The sequence below is a fragment of the Strix uralensis genome, chromosome 3 (assembly GCF_047716275.1).
Source record: "Strix uralensis isolate ZFMK-TIS-50842 chromosome 3, bStrUra1, whole genome shotgun sequence".
NCBI classification, from domain to species: Eukaryota; Metazoa; Chordata; class Aves; order Strigiformes; family Strigidae; genus Strix; species Strix uralensis.
The window spans coordinates 2,581,326-2,601,627 of record NC_133974.1 but is presented as its reverse complement, the minus strand read 5'-3'; the positions used below and the strand labels follow the sequence as shown (position 1 = coordinate 2,601,627).

Genomic DNA, 20,302 nt, shown 5'->3' with positions numbered 1-20,302 from the left:
AAATCTTCATTTCCTCTTCCTTCTTCCCTCCCCACCCCCCAAAAAAAAGCATTTTTTGTCCCTAACACGAAGGGGCTGTGAAAAACAGCACACACGACCAAGGCTTTTTTCAGATCTATCGCAAAGGAAAAAATGCTTTCCGAAGAAGTGCTCTGCAAACATACCAAGAGACACTCTTACAACTAAAAAAAAAATCCATCAGACAAAACTGAGGTTGAAGAACTCGGCTCGGTCTGTCTCGCATGTGTATTCCGCACCTAAAAACACTCGTCTCTTGTTTTGTTTTAACCCTGAACCAGTGCAAAACAGTTCAGCGGCATTCCACGCCACTTCCTCCAGCCGCTCCTGGGGTCAAACACACTGTTCTTCCGAAAAAAAAAAAAAAAAAACCCAAACAAAAAAAACCCCACAACATCCCAGGCACGGATACAAAAGCATTTACCACCCCCCTCCCCATTTCTTCCCAAGAAGTACAAAATAAACAAGCCGATGACACCCCACCCAAGCTCTCCTCGCACATTTTGGGAATGACTTCCCTCCAGGTCCTCCTCCTCCCCCAACCCGTTCCTATGTTAAACTCTCCAGCAACAAGACACCATTCGGCTTCACGCCTTTGCCCTCCCCGAAAACCCTCTCTCAGAGCCCCGGGAGCTGCAACAGATCTCGCTCTCCTCGTCGCGCAGCCTCCCAGCCCAGGGAGCCAGCAGGGTTTGAGCGACCCGTGGCTCCCATTCCCCCCACCTCCATAGGTACAAAACACCGGGGCTCCCCTAGAAAGGAGCCCCGGGAGCCCTCGCACACCCACGGCGGCCTCTCAGGGACCCCCCCTCCCCAGCCAGGGCAGAGCTCCCCGGCAGAGCCCCGGCTCGATGCCGGGCGCGACCCTCAAGGCGCACCGGGCTCCATCCCCGCAGGGTCGGAGCCTCCCTCCTTCCTCCGCCTTCCCCGGCCAAGCTACCGCCGGGCCGGGCCGGGGCAGCGCCCCCCCCGGGGTCCTGGGGACAGGGAACAGGGGCCCCCCGCCCTCCGCAGCCAGGCTGAGGCTCGCACCAGCCCAGCCCCAAACTCAGCGGCGAACAAAACCGAAACAACACCACCAGAGGAAAAAAAAAAAAAAGGCAAAAAAAAAAAAAGCACCCACCCAGGCTGAGGGGACTCCGCCACCACGAGTCCGTCTCCCCGCCCCCCCCCCAACCGGGAGAGGGATTTGAAAAATAAGAATGAATAAATAAATGGCAGGAACAACGATGGAGGGCTCTTCTTTAAAACCCAGAGGCTGCCCTGCCCTCCCGCAGACCCCCGCAGCAGCTTCCCAGGGACACCTTCCTCCTTCCCCGCTCCGGGGGCGCCGAGAAGACGCGGAGCCACCCAAAGCCGCGGCTCAAACTCTGCCGGCGAGCGGCCGCCCGGGCTGAGGGGCTGCCCCTGCCCGCCCCCGGCCGCCCCCCGCCCCGGCTTTCCCCCCCCCACGCACATCCCACGCTGTGAGGAAACCCGCTCTCCGGCGCGACGAAACTCCCCCGCAGGCAGCCGCGGTGCCGGCTGAGGGGGGACCCCCTTCCCGCTCCCCCTCCCTCCCTCCAGCCCACCCACCCGCCCGCCCCCTCCCCTCACAAGCGCCGCTCTCGCCCTCCTCCTCCCCCCCCCGCCATCCTCCTCCTCCTCCCCACAAGCAACACTCACCTCTGGGTGCTGGCGGCGTCTCCACCTCACCATGTAACGGCAGGAGTGGGGGGGTCCCCCCGCCCGCCCCCCACCCCAGCGTGAGGGGAGATTAACGGGGGCGCAGAGGGACGAGAACAATAGGGGGGTAGGAAATCCCTCGGCCGCCGAACCCCCCCTCCCCAGCCCCCCGAGGACAAGGGGCCCCCTCCCCGCCTGTCTCTCCTCCTGCCGCTCCCTCCTCCTGGCTGGCTCCCTCTTTCTTTTTTTTTTTTTTTTTTTTTTTTTTTTTGGCTCAATCACACCAGACTGACTGTCTTTGTCTGTCTGACAAGCGCCATGTTGATATCAACATCCGAGCTCCCACCTGCTGCCGCCGTGAGACCCTGGGACTTGTAGTTCCCCCCTCCCCAGGGTGACGGGGAGAGCCGCCGCGCGTGAACTACAACTCCCGGCATGCCTCGGGCGCGCGGCACGCCGGCGGCGCGCGGGGCGAAGCGCGGGGCGGACTACAGCTCCCGGCATGCCTCGGGAGGGAGGGGCGGGCTCCACCATGACTTCATCCTGGGCGGGGGGGCGGTGGGACTGCAAATCCCATAATGCCTTGGGGGATGGAATAGGGGGGGGGCCAGGGGCCGGGCAGGAAGGTGGGGGCAGGATTGTCCCGGTAAATAGAGCCGGGTGAAGCATGAAGCTGGTGAGTGCGGGGGGTTGGGGGCGCGGCGAAAAGGGGGGAGGTACCCAGGATCGCCCCCTGGGCTGCGGCAGCTTTAGCGCGGCCGGGCGTGAGGGGAAACTGAGGCGGGGGGGGGGGGGGGGGGGGGGTGGCTCTGAGGGAGGCGGGCCCAGCGCTCGGCTGTTAAACGGTCGGTGGGGAGCTGCCGGCTGAGGGGAGGGCACCGGGGGAGGCTCGGGGGGGTCGGGGTTAGGCACAGGCCTAGGCAGGCGGCTCTCCTCAGGCCTGCTGCCGCTGCGCCCCTTCCTCCCCCCCCCCGCCCCAGGGGTCTGTCCGGGTGTGGGTTTTAGGTCGGATGAAACATGGGTGGGATTCAGGAGGAGGAGGAGGAGGAGGAGGAGGAGGGTGTTTCGCAGCCTTCCTACCCGTAAATGCGAGTCTCGCTGTGGAGCAGTGCTGGAGCTAGAGCGCTGCACGTGTGGCTTCTACTGGGTTGCTCTAGGAATATTAATAAATCCCCGCGGTTCATAATAAAATCGTTTTCCATCGGCGGTATGACTCTAATACAGGTAGTTAACCGATAAGAAAATCAGCCTGGCATACCTTTGGCAAGGGTGCACTGTGCTTCTGACAAATATTTTGGTTCTGATATTACAATCTTCTACAGCGAAAGTTACCCCTATTATTGGTCTCCTCTCTAGATCTCCCTTTTCAACTATTTAAGTTTCCCAGAGACCTTGGATTTAGCCACTACTTTATTTTCCAGGAAGAATTTCCCTGTTTCACATCATGTGCTGCAATTCTTTGTCTGGAGGTGAAAACCAAAGCAAGTTTCAAAATACCTGAGCATAACATTTGATTTGTTTAACCTGAAGTTACACCGTTGTGAAATGTAAGATTGTCTCTGTTTTGTGACTGAGCAATTTGTCTTGAGGAAGCTTCATAGAAGTGAACTTGGATTCTGAGCTTGTTTTGAGACTTCCAGTAAATCACAATCTGTGGTGTAACTGTGTAAAATTAAATCAGTAGGCAGGTGGCCGGAGAGCTTGATCCTGCATAATCTTACGTATGCGATTCAATCTCTCTGCATGGATGAATACTACCAGTGGGACAACTGTACAGAGCTAAGCACTTCTGGATGTGATTGTGGAGGCTGATATAATGCAGGGGGCTAAAAGCAAGCTGAGAAATCTTTAAATGAAGACCATAGTGGAAATGCAGAATTCTTTTAATGTCTAAAGTCTTGCGTAGGGGCAGGGAGAGGGAAGGGGTTGGGGGAGCGAATACAAGCTGTCTGAAATCTGTATTGTAACATTTTTAGACCTGTGTGTAAGTTTGAGGACTGGGGATCATAAGACCAGATTCTTCATCTTATGTTTGTTTGGAACTGTTTCTGAATCTTGGGGTTGTGGGGGGAGAAGATGGATGCTATTTCATCTTCTTTTTCTCATAAATTTGGGTTGAATTTGGAAGAACAAGGTAGCGGTGATGGACTCCAGACGTGATTCAGAATCCAGTGAAAATGTCAGATTCCCACAGATTCGAATCTGCTTTGGTCCAGGCAAACCCAGTTGCTAATTTCCCCCTAGATTTTAAGCTAGCGTGTGATATTAATACTGAAAGAATGCACTGCAGTATTTGTTGGCTTCAGTTGGAATTCAGAGCACTAGCTTTAACCTGCAAGATTTTGACTGTTTTGGAGCTGCTAGCGTGAGACATCATCTCTTTTCTCTGTCACACTGCCATCCATGAGATCACTAGAGACGCTCCGGGCTGGCGAGCGCTCAGTGTGAACCAGATGTCTGCTGAGAGCCTGCCTCTGCGAGGGCCTCAGCATCTGGAATTAGCCCCTCATCTTGACCTCTTTGTGCCCCACTTTGTCAAACTTTCATCCGATTTACAAAGCCTGCCAAGGAAGTTGTGAGCTGAGGTGAGCATATTTAACACAACTGTTTTTCAGTTAGGAGATGAGGCACCAGCCTTTAGCCATAAGGGAATAAAGATAGAAGCAAACAAATCTTAGAGCAAAAAGGACTTGCATTTTAGTCTGGTCAGGAATATTAGTGACTGGGATCTCTGGATTTGTTTTAAACAGTAACAAGTACGAACTGGGTGGAAATTATCACACTTACAGTATATATAGAGACATATATAGTGCAGACACTCCGATTCTTGGATTCCTAATCTAAAATTCTAACAGCGGTACAGGCCCAGAAATGTCACCTGTGCAAATAGCTGTATAGCATATATGAATTGCTTTATTTTTTTTTTTTGTAGTCACTTTACTTGAATCTGGTAGAAAGAGTCCATTGACTCCCAGGAATCCATTTACCACAGCCTGACAGCCACAGATATAGATTATTTTAGATGCTTTTAAAGAAGAAAAAGGGAAGATTTTTCCAGTTAACTTGTAGATGTCAGGGTCATGATCCTATTCATGATTTTTAAAAAAGCAAGAAAGTGTTTTGCTGATAAAAGCGGTGATATTTCATTGCCTTTTTTAATCACCGATGGTTTAAAAGCTACAAAAATAGTTTAGATCGTATTTTTTTCATTTATCATTATTTACTTGGATTTATAGCTTCAGTTGTCGAAATTCTGGTCTGGTGAGAACTTAATTTCACATGTGAATTTGTATTTGTGAATAAAACAACTGAATTCCTTGCTTGTATACTCCCTTCTTCCACCAGCATGGCTTTTCATGTTTTTTTTAAAATTTGCTAACAGCAGGCAAAATGTAATGTTGTTCCTTAATAATTAAGGTGTTGTGAATTTAAAACAAAAGTCTTTGTGATTTTTTTAATTTATTATTTGGGGCTTAGTAGCTTTTTAATATTTAAATATAATTTAAAACAGGTTTTTGATGAATGTATGTGAATAGACTCCTTGGGAGTTGTTAATCCAGACAGTTGCAGTCCTGTGCTAACATATTGTGAGCAGAGGTAGAAAATGAAATGATTCATCTACCTTCTTTCCACTTTTGTAGAGTGAAGTCTAGAAAGCGAGCAGAAGGTATAAATGACTTAGAAAATGACTTAGTCTGGTTTTAGTGCAGTGCATGGCCATCCAACTGATATTTTTCATCTTAATTGACCAAAACCTGAATTTAAAAGCTAACGTTTGACCATCTGAGTGTTGCTGTGCCACCAGATGCCCAGACTTGGGAGATGCAGAAATTTGTATCCAAGATGCAAAATCTCCTTTCTTGCAATCCCCGAAGAACCATCCAATTCCTTGTCAAAGAAGAGAAACCCTCATGCGGAGGTGGCCCGCTTTATTCAGACATTTAAATTTCTAATCCCGCATTTTAAAGCTGGCATTTTTATTCACTCCTCTTCTTATTCAAAGCTTCAGCTGCTCCTGTGCCTCGTTAAATGTTTGCCACTCTCCATACAAGAGGTGACTGCATCTCAATGATGCTGAAGTGCCCCCGTACATAACCTGCTTACTGGCTCATTAAGCTTGCAAAGCATTTGGGATTTCTCAGTACACAAACCCTTCCATTCAGGTATGGTTGTCCATTCCCTCGTGTTTCCTGTTTGCCTTTAGCAAGACAAAAAGCAGGTGAGAGCATGCCCCAGAGCTGCTGCGGTGCACACGAGCAGCTTCCTCTGCTGGTCTGTGCCAAGCAGCCGCAGAAGGTGTGGGCTGCACCTTGTTTGGTTGTTTAGGCTGGTTTCTGAAGGAAATAAAACTTGTGTTCCTGCAGGGCTTGTCTCCCTCCCTTTCCACCCCAAGTAATTACAAATCTGCTAGCCAATTTCAGCCAAGTTTTGCCAGTAGGACTGGGTTTCAAAGAAACGGATTTTCTGGGATTTTTGTGAAAATAGGTGGTTGTTAGAAAAGAGATTCTACGTGTGTCCTAAATTGGAGAGAGGAGCTTTGTCATCCTCTCAAGCCTTGTGATCAGAAAACCTTGTCTGAAGAAAATCTGCCCCTTAATACCTTGACACGAGGAAATCTCAATGAACAGACACAGATTCATAGGAAATCAGGTTTTATTCTGGTGTGTGTGAAACTACATGTTTCAAAATAAGGGGAAAAAAGGCAATTTTTGGGGGGGTGGGGTTCACTCTGTTGGTAAAGGTCATGAGTAACTCATCTTCGTATTCTTCTTTCAGTACTGCCTGTCAGGACATCCAACCTTACCATGCAATGTACTCAAGTTCAAATCCACCACCATCATGTTGGATTGTGGACTGGATATGACGTCTACCCTCAATTTCCTCCCGTTGCCCCTGGTTCAGAGGTATGTTCTGCAGCCTGTAAGCACTTAGTCTGTGTCTTCTTGGGTTGCAGTTGGAGTGCTCTGCATGAAATGGTGTATTGGAAGGAGGGAGGGGATGAGTACAAATGAACAGCATCATCTGATATCATAAATAGACTTTGTTCACTTAAAAATTCTCTTTATCAAAATAACGTCCTTTGGCTCACTAGACGGAAGACATTTTATGGATTTATTGATTGGTTTTTCTAGATAATTTATTCTAAGCTTCAGTAAAGTATTGCTGCAACTGCTCAGCACAAGTGAGGTCACATATCTGTCATCTTTCTGGCTTCTTCATGCAAGATGAGATAAATGGGTAACTGAGATGGAGCGCGTGGAGCTCAGCAAGTACTGTTTAACCACTGTCTTCTCAGGCTTTTCTTCAGAGCACGGACTAATGCAAAGAAAAATAGCACTTAACAGTCCTCGTTAGTTGACTTGATGGTATAATTGTTCCCTTTTAAAAATTAAATAAATAAAAGGGCAGTACAGCTGGGCAGAGGAATGAAACAGCAGTGAAACAAAAGTAAAGTCTAGAAGAGAATCCTGAGATCAAGACTCCCCCTTCTGTGCCCTCACTACAAAGTCATATTTTCCCAGGTTTTTGGATGAATTTGGATATTCAGTTAGGGTGACTTATGTCTTGCATAAATGGAATAAATTGCAAAAATGAGGTGTTGGGAGGGTGGGAATGAGTTACTCCTGGTGATGGGAAGCAGCAGGAGTTTTTACAAGAGCCATTTAGTAACTTCGATCCACGAGGAAATAAGTGAGGAACGTGTCTGGGTTCAGGGAAGGCTTGATTGAGAGGGGAAGAATATGATTGGGAAGGAGAGTTTCCTAAGTGACCTAATGAGATTAAAACAGTTTGTCCAGCACTTCCTATGATTTGTTATTTTTTGGAGAGGAAAAGAATAGACAATGCTTGCATTGTTCTGCAAGAACGTGGAGTTCAAGATCTGCTGTAGAGCAGGCAACAAATGCCTTAAGACTGATCAGTATGATAGTCAATTTTTGTCCTGTTCCATAATGCCATTGCTAACTACAACATTTAGGGGCAGCAGCAGATTTTAAAGGGATCCAGAAAATTTGGGAAATCCAGGTACAGACAGAATTGCCTTGCATTTGCTTTCTCTCACTCCCTGAATTAAAAGGAAATTGAGAGAGAAACAAGTAGCAAAATTAGGTGATTGAACAAAGGCTTAAGAGGTTCTTTAGAACTGCAGGCATCAGCGCTCTCCGGGGATATGCCAGCTTTGTCTGCTGATAGCAGACCCTGGGAATGAACAGCCAAATTGCAGGTCACAACCTGGAATTCCCCACGTACCTCCAGAATGTCTGCACTAAAATGACTAAAACTCAATAAGAAAGGATGTCAGATTTGACCCCTGATGGCCCAGTGGAATCGGAGCAAACAGTTGGATTTAAATCCAATCAATCTTGTCGTAAGGTGATTGAACACCCCTTACAGCAAGGATTGTCCTAAGCACATGGACTTGGGCAAGAAATTGATCTCTTCAGTACTCTACAAAACAGATGTCCTGCAGGGAGTTGTGGAAATGAGTTAGAAACTTGAGGAGGAATGTGACTGCCACTAAAAAGTCCTTATCTCTCCATAGTATTCATACTTGTGCCATTATATATTAGGTCTCCGTTACCATGATGTCTAAATACCTCTGAGATTCCAAAGCATATTATCAACATAACACGGCCAGGTGATAGAGAGCTGACATTATCATCAGTGTCCAGGTGAGCGACTACAAGAAGGACTGCCTGAGGTCTTGTGTGAAGCACAGAGCGGCTCAAGAATTTGAACATAGGTCTGTCAGATCTTAGGTTATTACCAGCTGCATGTCCTCTCAGAACCAAATGTGCTGCTTCTTGCAGCTGGGCTGAGAGGGACCCATGTGAAATCTTAACCAGAGAGGAGCTATGCTTCTCTCTGCTGTCTTTAAACCAGAGATCCCCAAAGTATAATCCAGGAGCCACTTGGGTTCTGCAAGTCTCAGTATGTGGTCTGCAAAGGTACCCAAATTTTTACCTCTGTCGAGCATAAAGGTATGATATTACAGAGGATCTTTGCTATGCAGCTAAATCCTGTGTCGTACCTGGCACAGGACCCTCCTTGAGCAAACATTTTGAGAGCCTGTGCTTTAATCTATAAGAGGGGAACGTGCTGTAGTGTTTGTGTCATTAAAGGGACTGGACATTTTTTAGGGTTCTTTGCTCTTCAAAAAAAGCCGGTCAAAGGGTATTTATATTCCACCTTGTCCTGGAAATGGCAGTCCCTCTTCTCACTAGCCCATGGAGCATGTGCAAAGTACCTGCAGTTGCCAAACGTGTTATGCCAGTTCATGTACTTTGAAGGAGGTTTGTCAACTGAAATTTTCTCCCCTGTACCAAAGTCAAATGCAAAACGGTAAACTGAACATGTGGGAAGCTCTTAACCTTTCCTGTCTAGCCATGACACAATTGCTCACATTATTTATGGGACAGTTCTAGCTATTTTGGATTAATCAATCACTCTGTTACAATGTCAAAACTATGTCGGCAGGAACTGTGTTACTTCTCGGCTTCAAGGTAAAGAGTCCCTTCTGTCCTGTGTTGCTTATTCCACTTTTACCCCCACACAAGTCCTATCTGCTAATTTTGCCTCTCTTGACAAGACTGTATACTCTTCAGTGGATGCCAGGGTTGGTACAAGTCATGAATAAGGCAAACAATGTACTAGGCTAAATTAGGGGGAGTGGGACCAGCAGATCAAGGGAAATTTATTCCTCTCTGCCTCGTGCTGGTGAAACCACAGTTTGGATTCCCACTTGAAGAGAGATGCTGAGAAACTGGAGAGGGTGTCCAGGGTGCTCCAAGATGGTCAGGGTCCGGAGCCCATGACTACACAGAGAGGTTGAGGGAGCTGGGCTTGTTCAGTGTGGCAGAGAGGAGGCTAGACAGGGAGCTAACAGCCACCTAGTCTGCTTCAAAGGAAGTTCCAGAGGCAACCGAGCCAAACTCTTCTCAACAGTGGCAGGCAGTGTAAGGGGCTAGTGGCCACAAATTGTATCTTGGGAGGGAGGCTAGGGTTTGACATTAGCCTCCTGGTGATGAAGCTTTTCTTAGCACTTTCTCCCATCGCCAGAGAGGCTCTAGAATCTCATGCTCCAGGGATTTGCAAGACACGGCTGAGCAAAGCTGTGGCTGACCTGATCTAGTGCTGGCTTTGAGACATTGGACTGCAGACCTCCAGATGTCCCTTCCAGCCAAGCTTTCTGTCCTCCCTTATCTGTCAAAATTGTTGCATATCAGAGTGGTTTGTTCTTGCTTTTTCCAGAGCTCTTTTAGTCTCTCTGCACCAGTTCTATTCAGCCCCCTCAGTCTCCAAAATACTGCTCTTAAGTTGTGCTTTTGAATGTGTCAGTGGGGAGTACATTTAGCCACTTCATCTTTTCTATCATCTGACTACTTCTCTTTATCCTCAAAAGGGGGTTGCACTTCTCTGGCATAGCTTCTCGATGACATATCCTTCTGCTGTCACCCTTACCTTCTGTCTTCACTCCTTGAGTCTTAGATTTCCCCATTTTCCTTCCTTGTGACCTTCTGGAGTGCCAGTTAGAATTTATTCTTTTATGCTGATGTTAGTCTGAATACAGCAGTCCTCTGAGCCCTTGAATCACTTCCTATTTTCAAGATCTGAAATTTCAAAGCCCTTATAGCATATAAGCATGTCTGTCCATAGAGCTTAGTGCACACCGCTTGCAGATTTCATTGCGACCGGGTTCTCGAGTTCTGTCTCCAAATCTGAGGTTGTTGCAGGGCTTGGTTCTGTGTGGGTCGAATTCTCTTGTTTCCTCAACTTTTTCTTTTCTCTTCTGGATTTCTGTAGATGTGCTTGAATCTGGGCAGACAGTGGGTTTAGAGCTCAGTTGTAGGCTCACCCAAAAATCAAATGTGACTGTGAAGTATAAATATGTCTTTCCAGTTATGGTAGCAAGAAATGCTGCAGCAATTACTAATGTAAACTCAGGATTACAGCATCCACTTTGACTTTTCTTTATTAGCATTTGAAATACTTAAAAAAAAGGGGCCCTACCATTGCTGAATGTTACCAGACCTGCCAGCTTAAAGCATGCAGTTTGCAGCAAAACCTCCTTGTCCCTTTGTCTTTCCAACCCAGGTAAACACACTGTACAGCTCTTAGTGTGGGTCTTCAGGGTGAGACCTAAGCGTGAAACCAATAAAATCACAATCTCTGTGTCTATAAATGACTTGGTCCAGAGCTTTGGGCTCTCCCTGCCATTGCCAATGGGAGTATTTGTCTGTCATCTTCTATCCCAGTGCAGTTTTATGCTGCTTTTTTTACTGTTTCAGGCATAGAGTTTGTTGCTGCCCTAACTTCTTCTGTTTATACAGCCAGTTTCACCACAGGGCAACATAAGCAGCACTGAGCCTTTTTGAAATTCTCACCATAAATGACTAAAATCAAATTCCCTGCATGTGTCGTCCTCTTACTCTTTTTACTTATAAGTGTCATAGTCATGATTTGTAAAAGTCATTTCAGTTGAACACTTAAACAGTGAAACTGTCTGTCTGTTTTATTGAGATTGTTAGTTCCCCGAGACAGAAATGGTGTTCTCTTCCTGTGTGACACCAGACAGAAGGTCTATGCTTAGTGACTGATAATGATATAATTCATATTGCAATATTATTTTTTTTTTTCTCTTTCTGCAGCCCCAGGCTGTCCAAACTTCCTGGTTGGGTTTTGAAAGATGGAAGCACGTTTCTGGACAAGGTACTGTACCGATGGTTAGAATTTTCTTGCCGTGCAAAAAGCTACCTGACAGGTTAAGGAGCTTGTGCTGCAGGAACAATACTTCCATGCTGACTCATCGCAAAGGTTTCAATGTGTAGTCTTACCAGCCATGATGTCCTTGTAGAGCAGAACGTTTTGAAACAAAATGCTAACAGCAACTCTGAGGCTTTCAGTCTTCAGAGGTAGCCTAGCTTTTTAAAAAAATCCTCTCAAAATGCAGAAATCATCAGTATGAATATTTTCTTACTTCATGGAGCTCCATAAATAATAGTGCTTTGCCTTCTTAGAGTACCTTTTATTCAACAGCCTCACTTTTCTGACAGTAAAGCTTCATAGCATGCTTATAAATGAGGTTGGTATCATACCTTTTTTTAGGCAGGAGAACTATGAGAAAGTGAATGGTTTGCCGATGGGAGGTCTCTCATAGAGGAAAAGCGTGTCTTTGGCCTCTGAAATCAACATGTGTTCTGCTGCTGGACATAGCAGGGAGGATATTATCTCTGGGCTCCTAGTTCTAAGACACAGGACTTACTCAGCTACATGAGAGACACCGAATTTTTCTTTTTTCCCCCCCTTTTTATTACATTAGTTTTGTAGGCAGAATTTATCCAGGGCTTCAACCAAAACTAGGCACTGCAGCATCCAGCTTGATCTGCCATAGGGGAACAATGAACACAAAAATATGTCAGATGTTAGTAAAATAGGCAGATACATTTCAAATGTGTGCAGCAATAGGTATCAGTAGAGAAAATACTGTTTTAATAGACTGTTCTCTGACTATGTGAACATTAAAGGAAAACAGTAATAACAGTTGCTTTTGTAGAGGACTTTGAGGTGGACAAAATGGATTGATCTGATTTTTACAGGCAAGGGAGCTGAAGATCATAGATTAAAGACCTGATTTTTCTTCTCATTGGAGACAAAAGAAACTGTATAGGCAGCATTTCCGTTAGTAAAATAGTAACAACTCTATTCAGAACACATGCTAACTGGCAATCGCAGAGCCACAGAGGCTCAGTGACAGGAATGGAGTTGCCCAGTTTGAATTCCCTGGAATTTGTTTCTCCTGAACCCCAGCCTTGGTCTCAGAGCTTTGGACTCCATTCTGTCCAAAGAGCGGGTAGGCTGTATATATTTTTATATGTGATATACTTACATTTCTGTGGTGCTGCTGCAGCAGTGTGTGCTCAGGAGAAATCTTCAAACTCGCACAGTGTCAATGGAAATCGTGTTAAAAATTCAAAGGCAGCATCTCTTACCTTCACCTTGACCATTGTAACTGCATGGAATGGTAAATTCTTTGACCCGTGCTGGAAAAAGGCAAGGGAAGGAGTCAAAGGGGGATGTTTTATCATGTTGGGTGGACATTCCTGTTATAGCACTCTCTGGATGACAGTTATAAAACTTAAGTCCTGGAGAGGCATTGAAATTTGCTGCGATCTAGTTTTAATCATTTTGAACTCCCTTGAGATGAGGTTAGGAGACTTCTGCCACTAGATGTAATTGCTCATTCATTATTAGTTGGCAGGTGCACTGTAATTATTAAGAATTGGATTCAATTTTTAATTCTGTCAGTCTGAAGGTGGCTGAGACCACTCGCTTTGGGACAAGCAAGAGAAGCATCCACAGGAGAAGGCAGAGTGGGAGATAGGTAGCCTGTGAGGTGTGTTAGGACTAGAGTTGGGAATATTTTTGTTCCATACATAATCCTGAAGAATGTGACTTCTCGTGTGACAAAGATTTCTGATGTCAGCCTTGGAAAAAAAAGGAAGAAAATAGGGGACTAGAGATCCATTAGAGAGAAATCGAACAAAAAGTGCCACGTGGAGCTTAGATACCCAAAAGGTGTTTCATCAGATGCTGTGAGGCAGAGGCTAAAAATTGTATTCTGCTCCTAATAAGACAGAAAAGGTTTGATGTTATTTGGAACCAAAACTAAATTCCAAACTTGTAAGATAGCCAGGGTGCTATAAGGGTGCTGTGCACACCTTCCAGGTCAGGAGAGCAGCAGTTCTGGGAAGAGTGGTCTTCCTGACCCACTTTTCAATTCATACTTTACTCCTGATTCTGGTAGACAAAGTCAACGTGGATTGTTACAGGTTTCCCAGCCAACACATCTGCAGTTGGGAGAGCAGAGAAAACGCAGCTTTGCAGGACAGCACCTCCTTCATGACCCCAGCAAAACCAGTCAGTGGTTACTAGGGTCCCTTTCCTTACCTCCCAGAGTGTTCTCTCTGTTCCTCCAAACAAGCATCTGATCCCTTGAAGTACCAAGCAGCCTCATCTTGCATGAAAGCCATTTCAGCAGATCTGCTTGCAGCAAATTGTATCTAGAAGAGGGGATAAACATAATGTAGTAACGGGCTGGAAATTACCTGCGATAAGGTTTTGAAAGTGCAAAATCTGCTGCGTTGGAGTAACATTGCATTGCATTTTTGTGTCTTCTCTGTTGATGTGCTTTTCTTACAGGAACTAAAGGAGTGCTCTGGCCATGTGTTTGTAGACTCTGTGCCTGAGTTCTGTTTACCAGAGGTGAGTTTAATCAAAGCCTTACTGAGAAATCTGACTCCATTCAATCATGTGGGAGAAACTTGCTAAATTATTATTATTAGATTCATGCTAATTTATCAGTACTCACAATACTGCTAAAACCTCTGTGCTGTTAAGGTGCCTCTAGTATCTGTGACACTGGAAAAAGGATGGAAACAACCCTTTTCGACAATGGTTTTGGGAGATCTGGTAGGTCTCTGAGCAGATCAATATCTCACAGAAGAATAAGACTTAACTGTCCCTTTTTATGGACCTTGCAAAGACAATATGACTGAGCTGGACTTGATTATGACAGGATACATGTGCTGATCTAGATAAGGGCAGTGAATGAAGACAAGGAAGGCTGCTTGTCTCTAACCACAGATGCATGACCTGCCTAGTGGAGCTCCCCTGGGGAGCCGACCGTGTGGTTAAGTCACTGTTTGATTCTGCTGGGCTGCAGTCAGATGTGCTGTTCTGCTGGCAGCAAATTTAGGTTAAAAAGTTTTGCTGCCTTCTTAGCTATTCATCACTGCCTCTTTGAGGGAAGAACTGTACCTTCACATTCACTGACATAACTGCAAGTGGCTGCTTCTCAAGCTGGTTTTTTTGGGTTTTTTTTTCAAGAATACCTGGGTTTTAAAAAAAATAAAGCAAGACTATTGAAAATGTTTGAATTAACTGAGCTTACCTGACTGATCAGATTAACAGTGTATGTAGGAAAGCTGAAGAAGTGAAAAGCTGAGCGGAGAGTGATGGGGGTGAATGGTGGGGAATAGTCTGGGAATAGTATCCTCTTTCCTCAGCTGTGTTCAGACTGTGATAACATCAGTTCTTTCATTTCATGTTGGGATGTTTTCTCTGTCTTTCAAAGATAGAGATGATTGCTTTTGGGCAGCAATTTTTTTTTTTTTTTCCTTTCTGCCTGACCTTGTTGACAGGAAGTACAAAACATTCCTGGAAGGTGGTTGTCAGCTTTCTGGGGTTCTGGCAACAGCACTTCTGATTGTTGATTCCACAAAACTCACCTCTTACAGCTTCTGACTATTGTCATCTTGATTCTTTGAAGCAAGTTAACAGCTTTGTTAATAGTTTTGGCAAGTGGTATCAACAGATCTGTGTGTAATTGCTTGTTTTCCCCAACTGGAATGGATATAATCCAATCAGACAAAAAAAACCCAAAAACCCCTAATAATTCTGAGTTCTTGTGAGCTTTCTGGTTACTGTCCTGTGGAAGGGAGATATGTAGGAAGCATCTGTATGTCTAGAAAGTGCCATTATGGCCCAGATCTTGGGAAGGATTGAGTTTACATTTTGGATTCCATTCAGAATTGAGGCCATGCACAGGAATGATAATCTGCTGGGGTTTAGGGTGCTTCAACTAGGCTTTCTGGTTACTTTGTTGGGCTGGAAATTACCCACATGTGTAGCTCTAAATATGACTGATGGGAAGTTGCTGCTTCGTTATACCAGTGTCATCACTGAATCTAACTCTGTTTTCCAGCAGTCCATGGTACAACTAGAAGACAGCAACCAGCCACGCATGTCACCCTTGTAGGGACTTTACAAATGGCCTCTCAAATGCTTCGGTTCCCAAAGTTCTCAACAGATGCCAAGTCTCCTCTGCGAGCTCTAGGAGCAGATCCTCTGGTGATGCACAGCTCGCATCTCTAGCTTCACAGGCTCCCTTGTCTGGAGGAGGGTTCAGGTGTCATGGCCAGCCAAATGCATCAGCAGAGTAGAAATATGTTGCTTGTGTTTGGCAGCGCAGTGTAAGGAGCCTGTGTGAAAGAGGCTTTGTCTTCTTCTTTGTCTCCTTTTTGTCTCTTTCCATGCCACTTCTTTTGAAGAAAGTTGTCTGCAAAAGCAGTTGGTTTGAGAATCACAGTATCACTTCCAGGAACACCATTGCCAAAGAAAGCCAAGTTTTGAATGGAATCCAGAAGCCACAAGGTGATAAGAGGCTGTCTCAGCAGCAGAGTACACTTCCACATGTCAGAGTGCAGGGTGCAGCCCTCTCTTTGCTTGGCAATCTTCTGGTCTCTCTCACTTCACATTCAAGAAACATTTTTAGACCTCTTCAGTTCATAGGCCCTTTTAGTGAGATTGCCGCAAGTCCCAGGGAAAATTATACTTTATTTTGGTTTTGACACCCTTTTCATCCTATTAGTAAATGCTTCTACGATGCTGAAATGTGGGATGCTTAAGCTTGTCAAGTGGTAGTCTGTATCCTCCTGATGCCGGGTTCTGCACTTTGGCTACAACAGCCCCCAGCAGGGCTACAGGCTTGGGGAGGAGTGGCTGGAGAGCTGCCAGGCAGAAAAGGACCTGGGGGGATTGACTGACAGTTGGCTGAACATGAGCCAGCAGTGTGCCCAGGTGGCCAAGAAGGCCAATGGCATCCTGGCTTGCATCAGCAATAGCATGGCCAGCAGGGACAGGGAAGGGATCTTACCCCTGGACTCGGAACTGGGGAGGCCACCCCTCAATTACTGTGTTCAGTTTTGGGCCCCTCGCTACAAAAAGGCCATTGAATGACTTGAGCGTGTCCAGAGAAGGGCAACGGAGCTGATGCAGGGTCTGGAGCACAGGTCTGATGGGGAGAGGCTGAGGGAACTGGGGGGGTTTAGTCTGGAGAAGAGGAGGCTGAGGGGAGACCTCATGGCCCTCTACAACTCCCTGAAAGGAGGGTGCAGAGAGGGGGGATGAGTCTCTTGAACTGAGGAACCAGCGCCAGGACAAGAGGGAATGGCCTCAAGCTGCGGCAGGGCAGGGTCAGACTGGCTCTTAGGAAGTATTTCTTTGCAGAAGGGGTTGTTGGGCGTTGGAATGGGCTGCCCAGGGCAGGGGGGGAGTCCCCATCCCTGGAGGGGTTGAAGAGTCGGGTTGACCCAGCACTGAGGGATCTGGTGGAGTTGGGAATGGTCAGTGTGAGGTTTGTGGTTGGACTGGATGATCTTCAAGGTCTTTTCTAACCTAGATGATTCTGTAATTCTGTGATGGCTTGCTGGGCTGGGGTTCAGCTTGGGGCTGAGTGACTCCCCATTTGATTCTGTATGGTTTGGACACAGTTGGAAACCAAGACGTGAAGGGCCAGCTTGGTAGGAGCAGGCATCAGCAGGCTCTTTGATAGCACATAGTGAGTGTATTTCTGCCTGGCAAGCTTCGTAAGATAAAAGGGTGCCCTGTCATGAATCTGAGGATGGTGTTTCACCTACTCTACTCAGCTTGGAGATCATGCCTCCAACATTAGCTGTGATCATGGATTGAAACCGTGAATGCTTAGCTATGAGTTAAGCAGCTTGTCACCAGAGCACTGTGTCAGCCCTCTGAAAGGCTGAGTGACCTACTTTCTTGCCTTTTTTATTCAAATTGCTGGACCAAGCCTTGTAATCAGATAATATGTGCTTGATGAGTGTTGAATTCCATTAGCTGCTCTATAATAACTGAGTTAGAGGTCATATATCTTGTAAATTTCTGACTTGACACCATTTGTGTTAAAGCATTACCAGTAAATATTTCTAATTAAAATTCCTTTAACAATGTGTGAAATCTTCTTTCACTCTCTGAACTGCTGTCTTAACTGTCACATCAAAACACATTGGACCTACCCGTCTGTTTTGTTGTATCCTATGAATGAGCTTAATCTCCTGCTGTAGAAAATGTGAATGATGAAGATGCCAAGCATTTAGTTTGGGAAAATAGGAGAATTATTTTAAGCATATGAATAAATACAATCTACTTTCATCTCTCTCACTCTCCTGGGGTACAGTACCATGTGCCACATAAAAATATGAGACACTCTGCTAAATTGCTACTGCAGAAGTTTTGGTGCCTGCCCAGTGTTCCTCCCTAAGGAAGCCCACGCATCAGTTCTTTGATAAAAGTCTAATCATCATGCCTCTCTTAACAGCAGCCATTTCATTACATGAAAGACAGACAAACCCAGGACATGCTTTCCTTTTCAGATTTGAGAAGGAAATAATTTTAGGGGGCTTTTAAAATAAATCTTGTTAATTTAAAGGAAACATTAATTTTTGCCACAGCTGAGACATGCTCCCCCCTGCCTTCTTTTTCCTAAACTGTTTACATTCCTGCAATATAAAGGGTTTTTTTTAAAAAGTTTTTTTTTGCCGTTGCTTAAACTGCATGAAAGGGTTACATGTTGCTTATCTCTTTCCTCTGTTTTCAGACTGAGCTGCTTGACCTCTCCACGGTAGATGTAATCTTGATCTCAAACTATCACTGCATGATGGCATTGCCCTATATCACAGAGTACACAGGATTCACTGGAACAGTGTATGCCACTGAGCCCACTGTTCAGATTGGCAGGTAAAAAGCCCCTTAATATTCTCTACTCCTCTTTCATCACTGCTAAGGAAAAGGTGTAAAGGACAATATGGGTAGAGGAGCGGTGTCTAATGTTCCGAAGAGGCTCTTAGGCAGTAGCTGAATGCCAGCCAAGTCCTTAGTGCTGCAAATGTGTTAACTCAATGTTTCCCAACCTCTGCAACCATCTGTCTTCAACTTTTGCAGCAGGTGCTTTGTGTTGAGTCCAGGCAGTGGATGTGGGATAGTAGATCTTGAGTGGACTGAGACACCTTGAGCAGCAATTGCCATATAGCCAACTTCAAACCTTGAAAAACCATGAACGAAAGATCTCTTCTGCTCCTCTCTACTCCCCTTAAACAAAAGAGGAATCACCAGTCTTCAATAATAAATGACTTTAAGATTATTGCCTTGCAGTTTTTCAGCATTTGAAATTCATGTAATCACACTTTTCTCCACATCATGGAGGGGAATTTAAGCTGGCTCCATCTCAAATGACAGTTGAGATACATAAACTCTGAACTCCAAAGAGAAGTGCTAAGAAAAACAGCAGACACATGAGGCTGAAGTAGAAAATGTAAGACGTGACAGGGCAGTCAAAAACTTAATACTTGGTCATCGAATTTGGCAGTCTTTTCTTAAAAAGTTGTCTGTTGATTGGGTAGGTCAATACCAAAGGCTGCGGGTTTGGCCCTTGATGAAGTCGAACTGGACTTGTGCTGTGTGCATCTCTCATACAGAACAGCTGCCATGTTCAATAATTAGAAACCAGATTAGGCCGTGGTATCTGAACTACTCTGTAAGCACTTCAGGGCAGGAATCTTTGTCTGTTAAAGGTCCTGTGCAAACTTTCCACGCCAGAGTAGTTCTCCCTTTGTGTAAAAACAAACAGAAACTGAAGGCCCTTGTAGGAGAAAGGAATTGTATAAATATGAACTAGTAGTAGACCTCTGGGGTATTGCTGGCCCATAGCTGAAGATAACAAGCGTAGTCTTGTTGGAGAGGATACTGGTGTGCTTCTCCCCACCCCAAGTAATTCCAGATGCCGTTCTTCTGCAGTTAAATCTGCTACTTCCTACCTTTAAGGGGAAGCACACATACAGTTACAAATGCAGTTTAATTTTGGGCAGTGAGATCTGCAGTGCCAGTTTTTAATTCCTGGCGTATTTTTCTGTCTCAAATGCTGTATTGTGCATTTGTATATGAGGAGAGTTCACTCTGACAATGTGCTTGGCTTCTCTAAGTGATAAACAGGCATCAGCTAATGAGTTTTCTTCCTATATTTTGTCTCGTTCCATATGACAAGCAGTCAGTAATGAAGAAATCATCTTGTGCAGCAGGAGAGAGATTTGGGAGTTTCTCTTGTCCTACTGCTTTCCAAATAACCCGTGACCCAGTGGGCCAGATGCTCTGCTGTCGCAACCAGGCAAACAGAATGGGACTAACTTGAGCTTGATGCGCTCAGTGGGGAAACAGGACTAATGTTTGTGAGGGTAATTGCTGCGATGCCTCTGTGGGAAGAGGGTTTTTAAACTGAAAGAGAGTAGATTTAGATTAGATCTAAGGAAGAAATTCTTCCCTGTGAGGGTGGTGAGGCCCTGGCACAGGTTGCCCAGAGAAGCTGTGGCTGCCCCCTCCCTGGAAGGGTTCAAGGCCAGGTTGGACGGGGCTTTGGGCAACCCGGGCTAGTGGAAGGTGTCCCTGCCCTGGGCAGGGAGGTGGGACTGGATGATCTTTCAGGTCCCTTCCAACCCAAACCATTCTATGATTCTATGAAGGACCTCTCTTTAAAACTGTGTAATAGTGTTACAATTTGTGTGATATTTTGGAACCATTTGGGATAAAATTCTCTCCTGTGTGAAGGGCTGCAATACTAATTTAGTTATGATGTCTTTTCAGACTTCTCATGGAAGAACTGGTGAATTCCATTGAACGTGTGCCAAAGGCTCAGTCTGCCTCCATGTGGAAGAACAAGGAGGTGCAGAGGTAAGGAGCCAGCCACCAGGAAAGGGTGACTGTCCTAAAACACTGA

General features: G+C 45.7%; 2 protein-coding genes across 16 annotated transcripts in view; one reads left to right on the top strand and one right to left on the bottom strand.

Annotated features, from left to right (window-relative positions):
• Positions 1-2,007, bottom strand: part of HMBOX1 (homeobox containing 1) — a 124,851-nt gene extending 122,844 nt beyond the window's left edge. For 9 of the 11 annotated variants that reach the window (XM_074861302.1, XM_074861305.1, XM_074861311.1 and 6 more), the window contains exon 1: positions 1,684-1,991. The gene's annotated coding sequence lies outside the window, so the exon portion shown is untranslated. Of the gene's footprint in view, positions 1-1,683 lie in introns of all 11 variants that reach the window. The other 2 variants (XM_074861307.1, XM_074861309.1) reach the window with 1 other exon arrangement.
• Positions 2,008-2,271: 264 nt separating this feature from the next.
• Positions 2,272-20,302, top strand: part of INTS9 (integrator complex subunit 9) — a 74,577-nt gene continuing 56,546 nt past the window's right edge. For 3 of the 5 annotated variants that reach the window (XM_074861299.1, XM_074861296.1, XM_074861300.1), the window contains exons 1-6: positions 2,272-2,359; positions 6,460-6,587; positions 11,331-11,391; positions 13,882-13,944; positions 18,134-18,273; positions 20,170-20,256. In XM_074861299.1, coding sequence (XP_074717400.1) covers positions 2,351-2,359; positions 6,460-6,587; positions 11,331-11,391; positions 13,882-13,944; positions 18,134-18,273; positions 20,170-20,256 — 488 coding nt within the window. In that variant the 5' untranslated portion in view covers positions 2,272-2,350. Of the gene's footprint in view, positions 2,360-3,104; positions 3,231-3,304; positions 3,323-6,459; positions 6,588-11,330; positions 11,392-13,881; positions 13,945-18,133; positions 18,274-20,169; positions 20,257-20,302 lie in introns of those variants that run through there. The other 2 variants (XM_074861297.1, XM_074861301.1) reach the window with 2 other exon arrangements.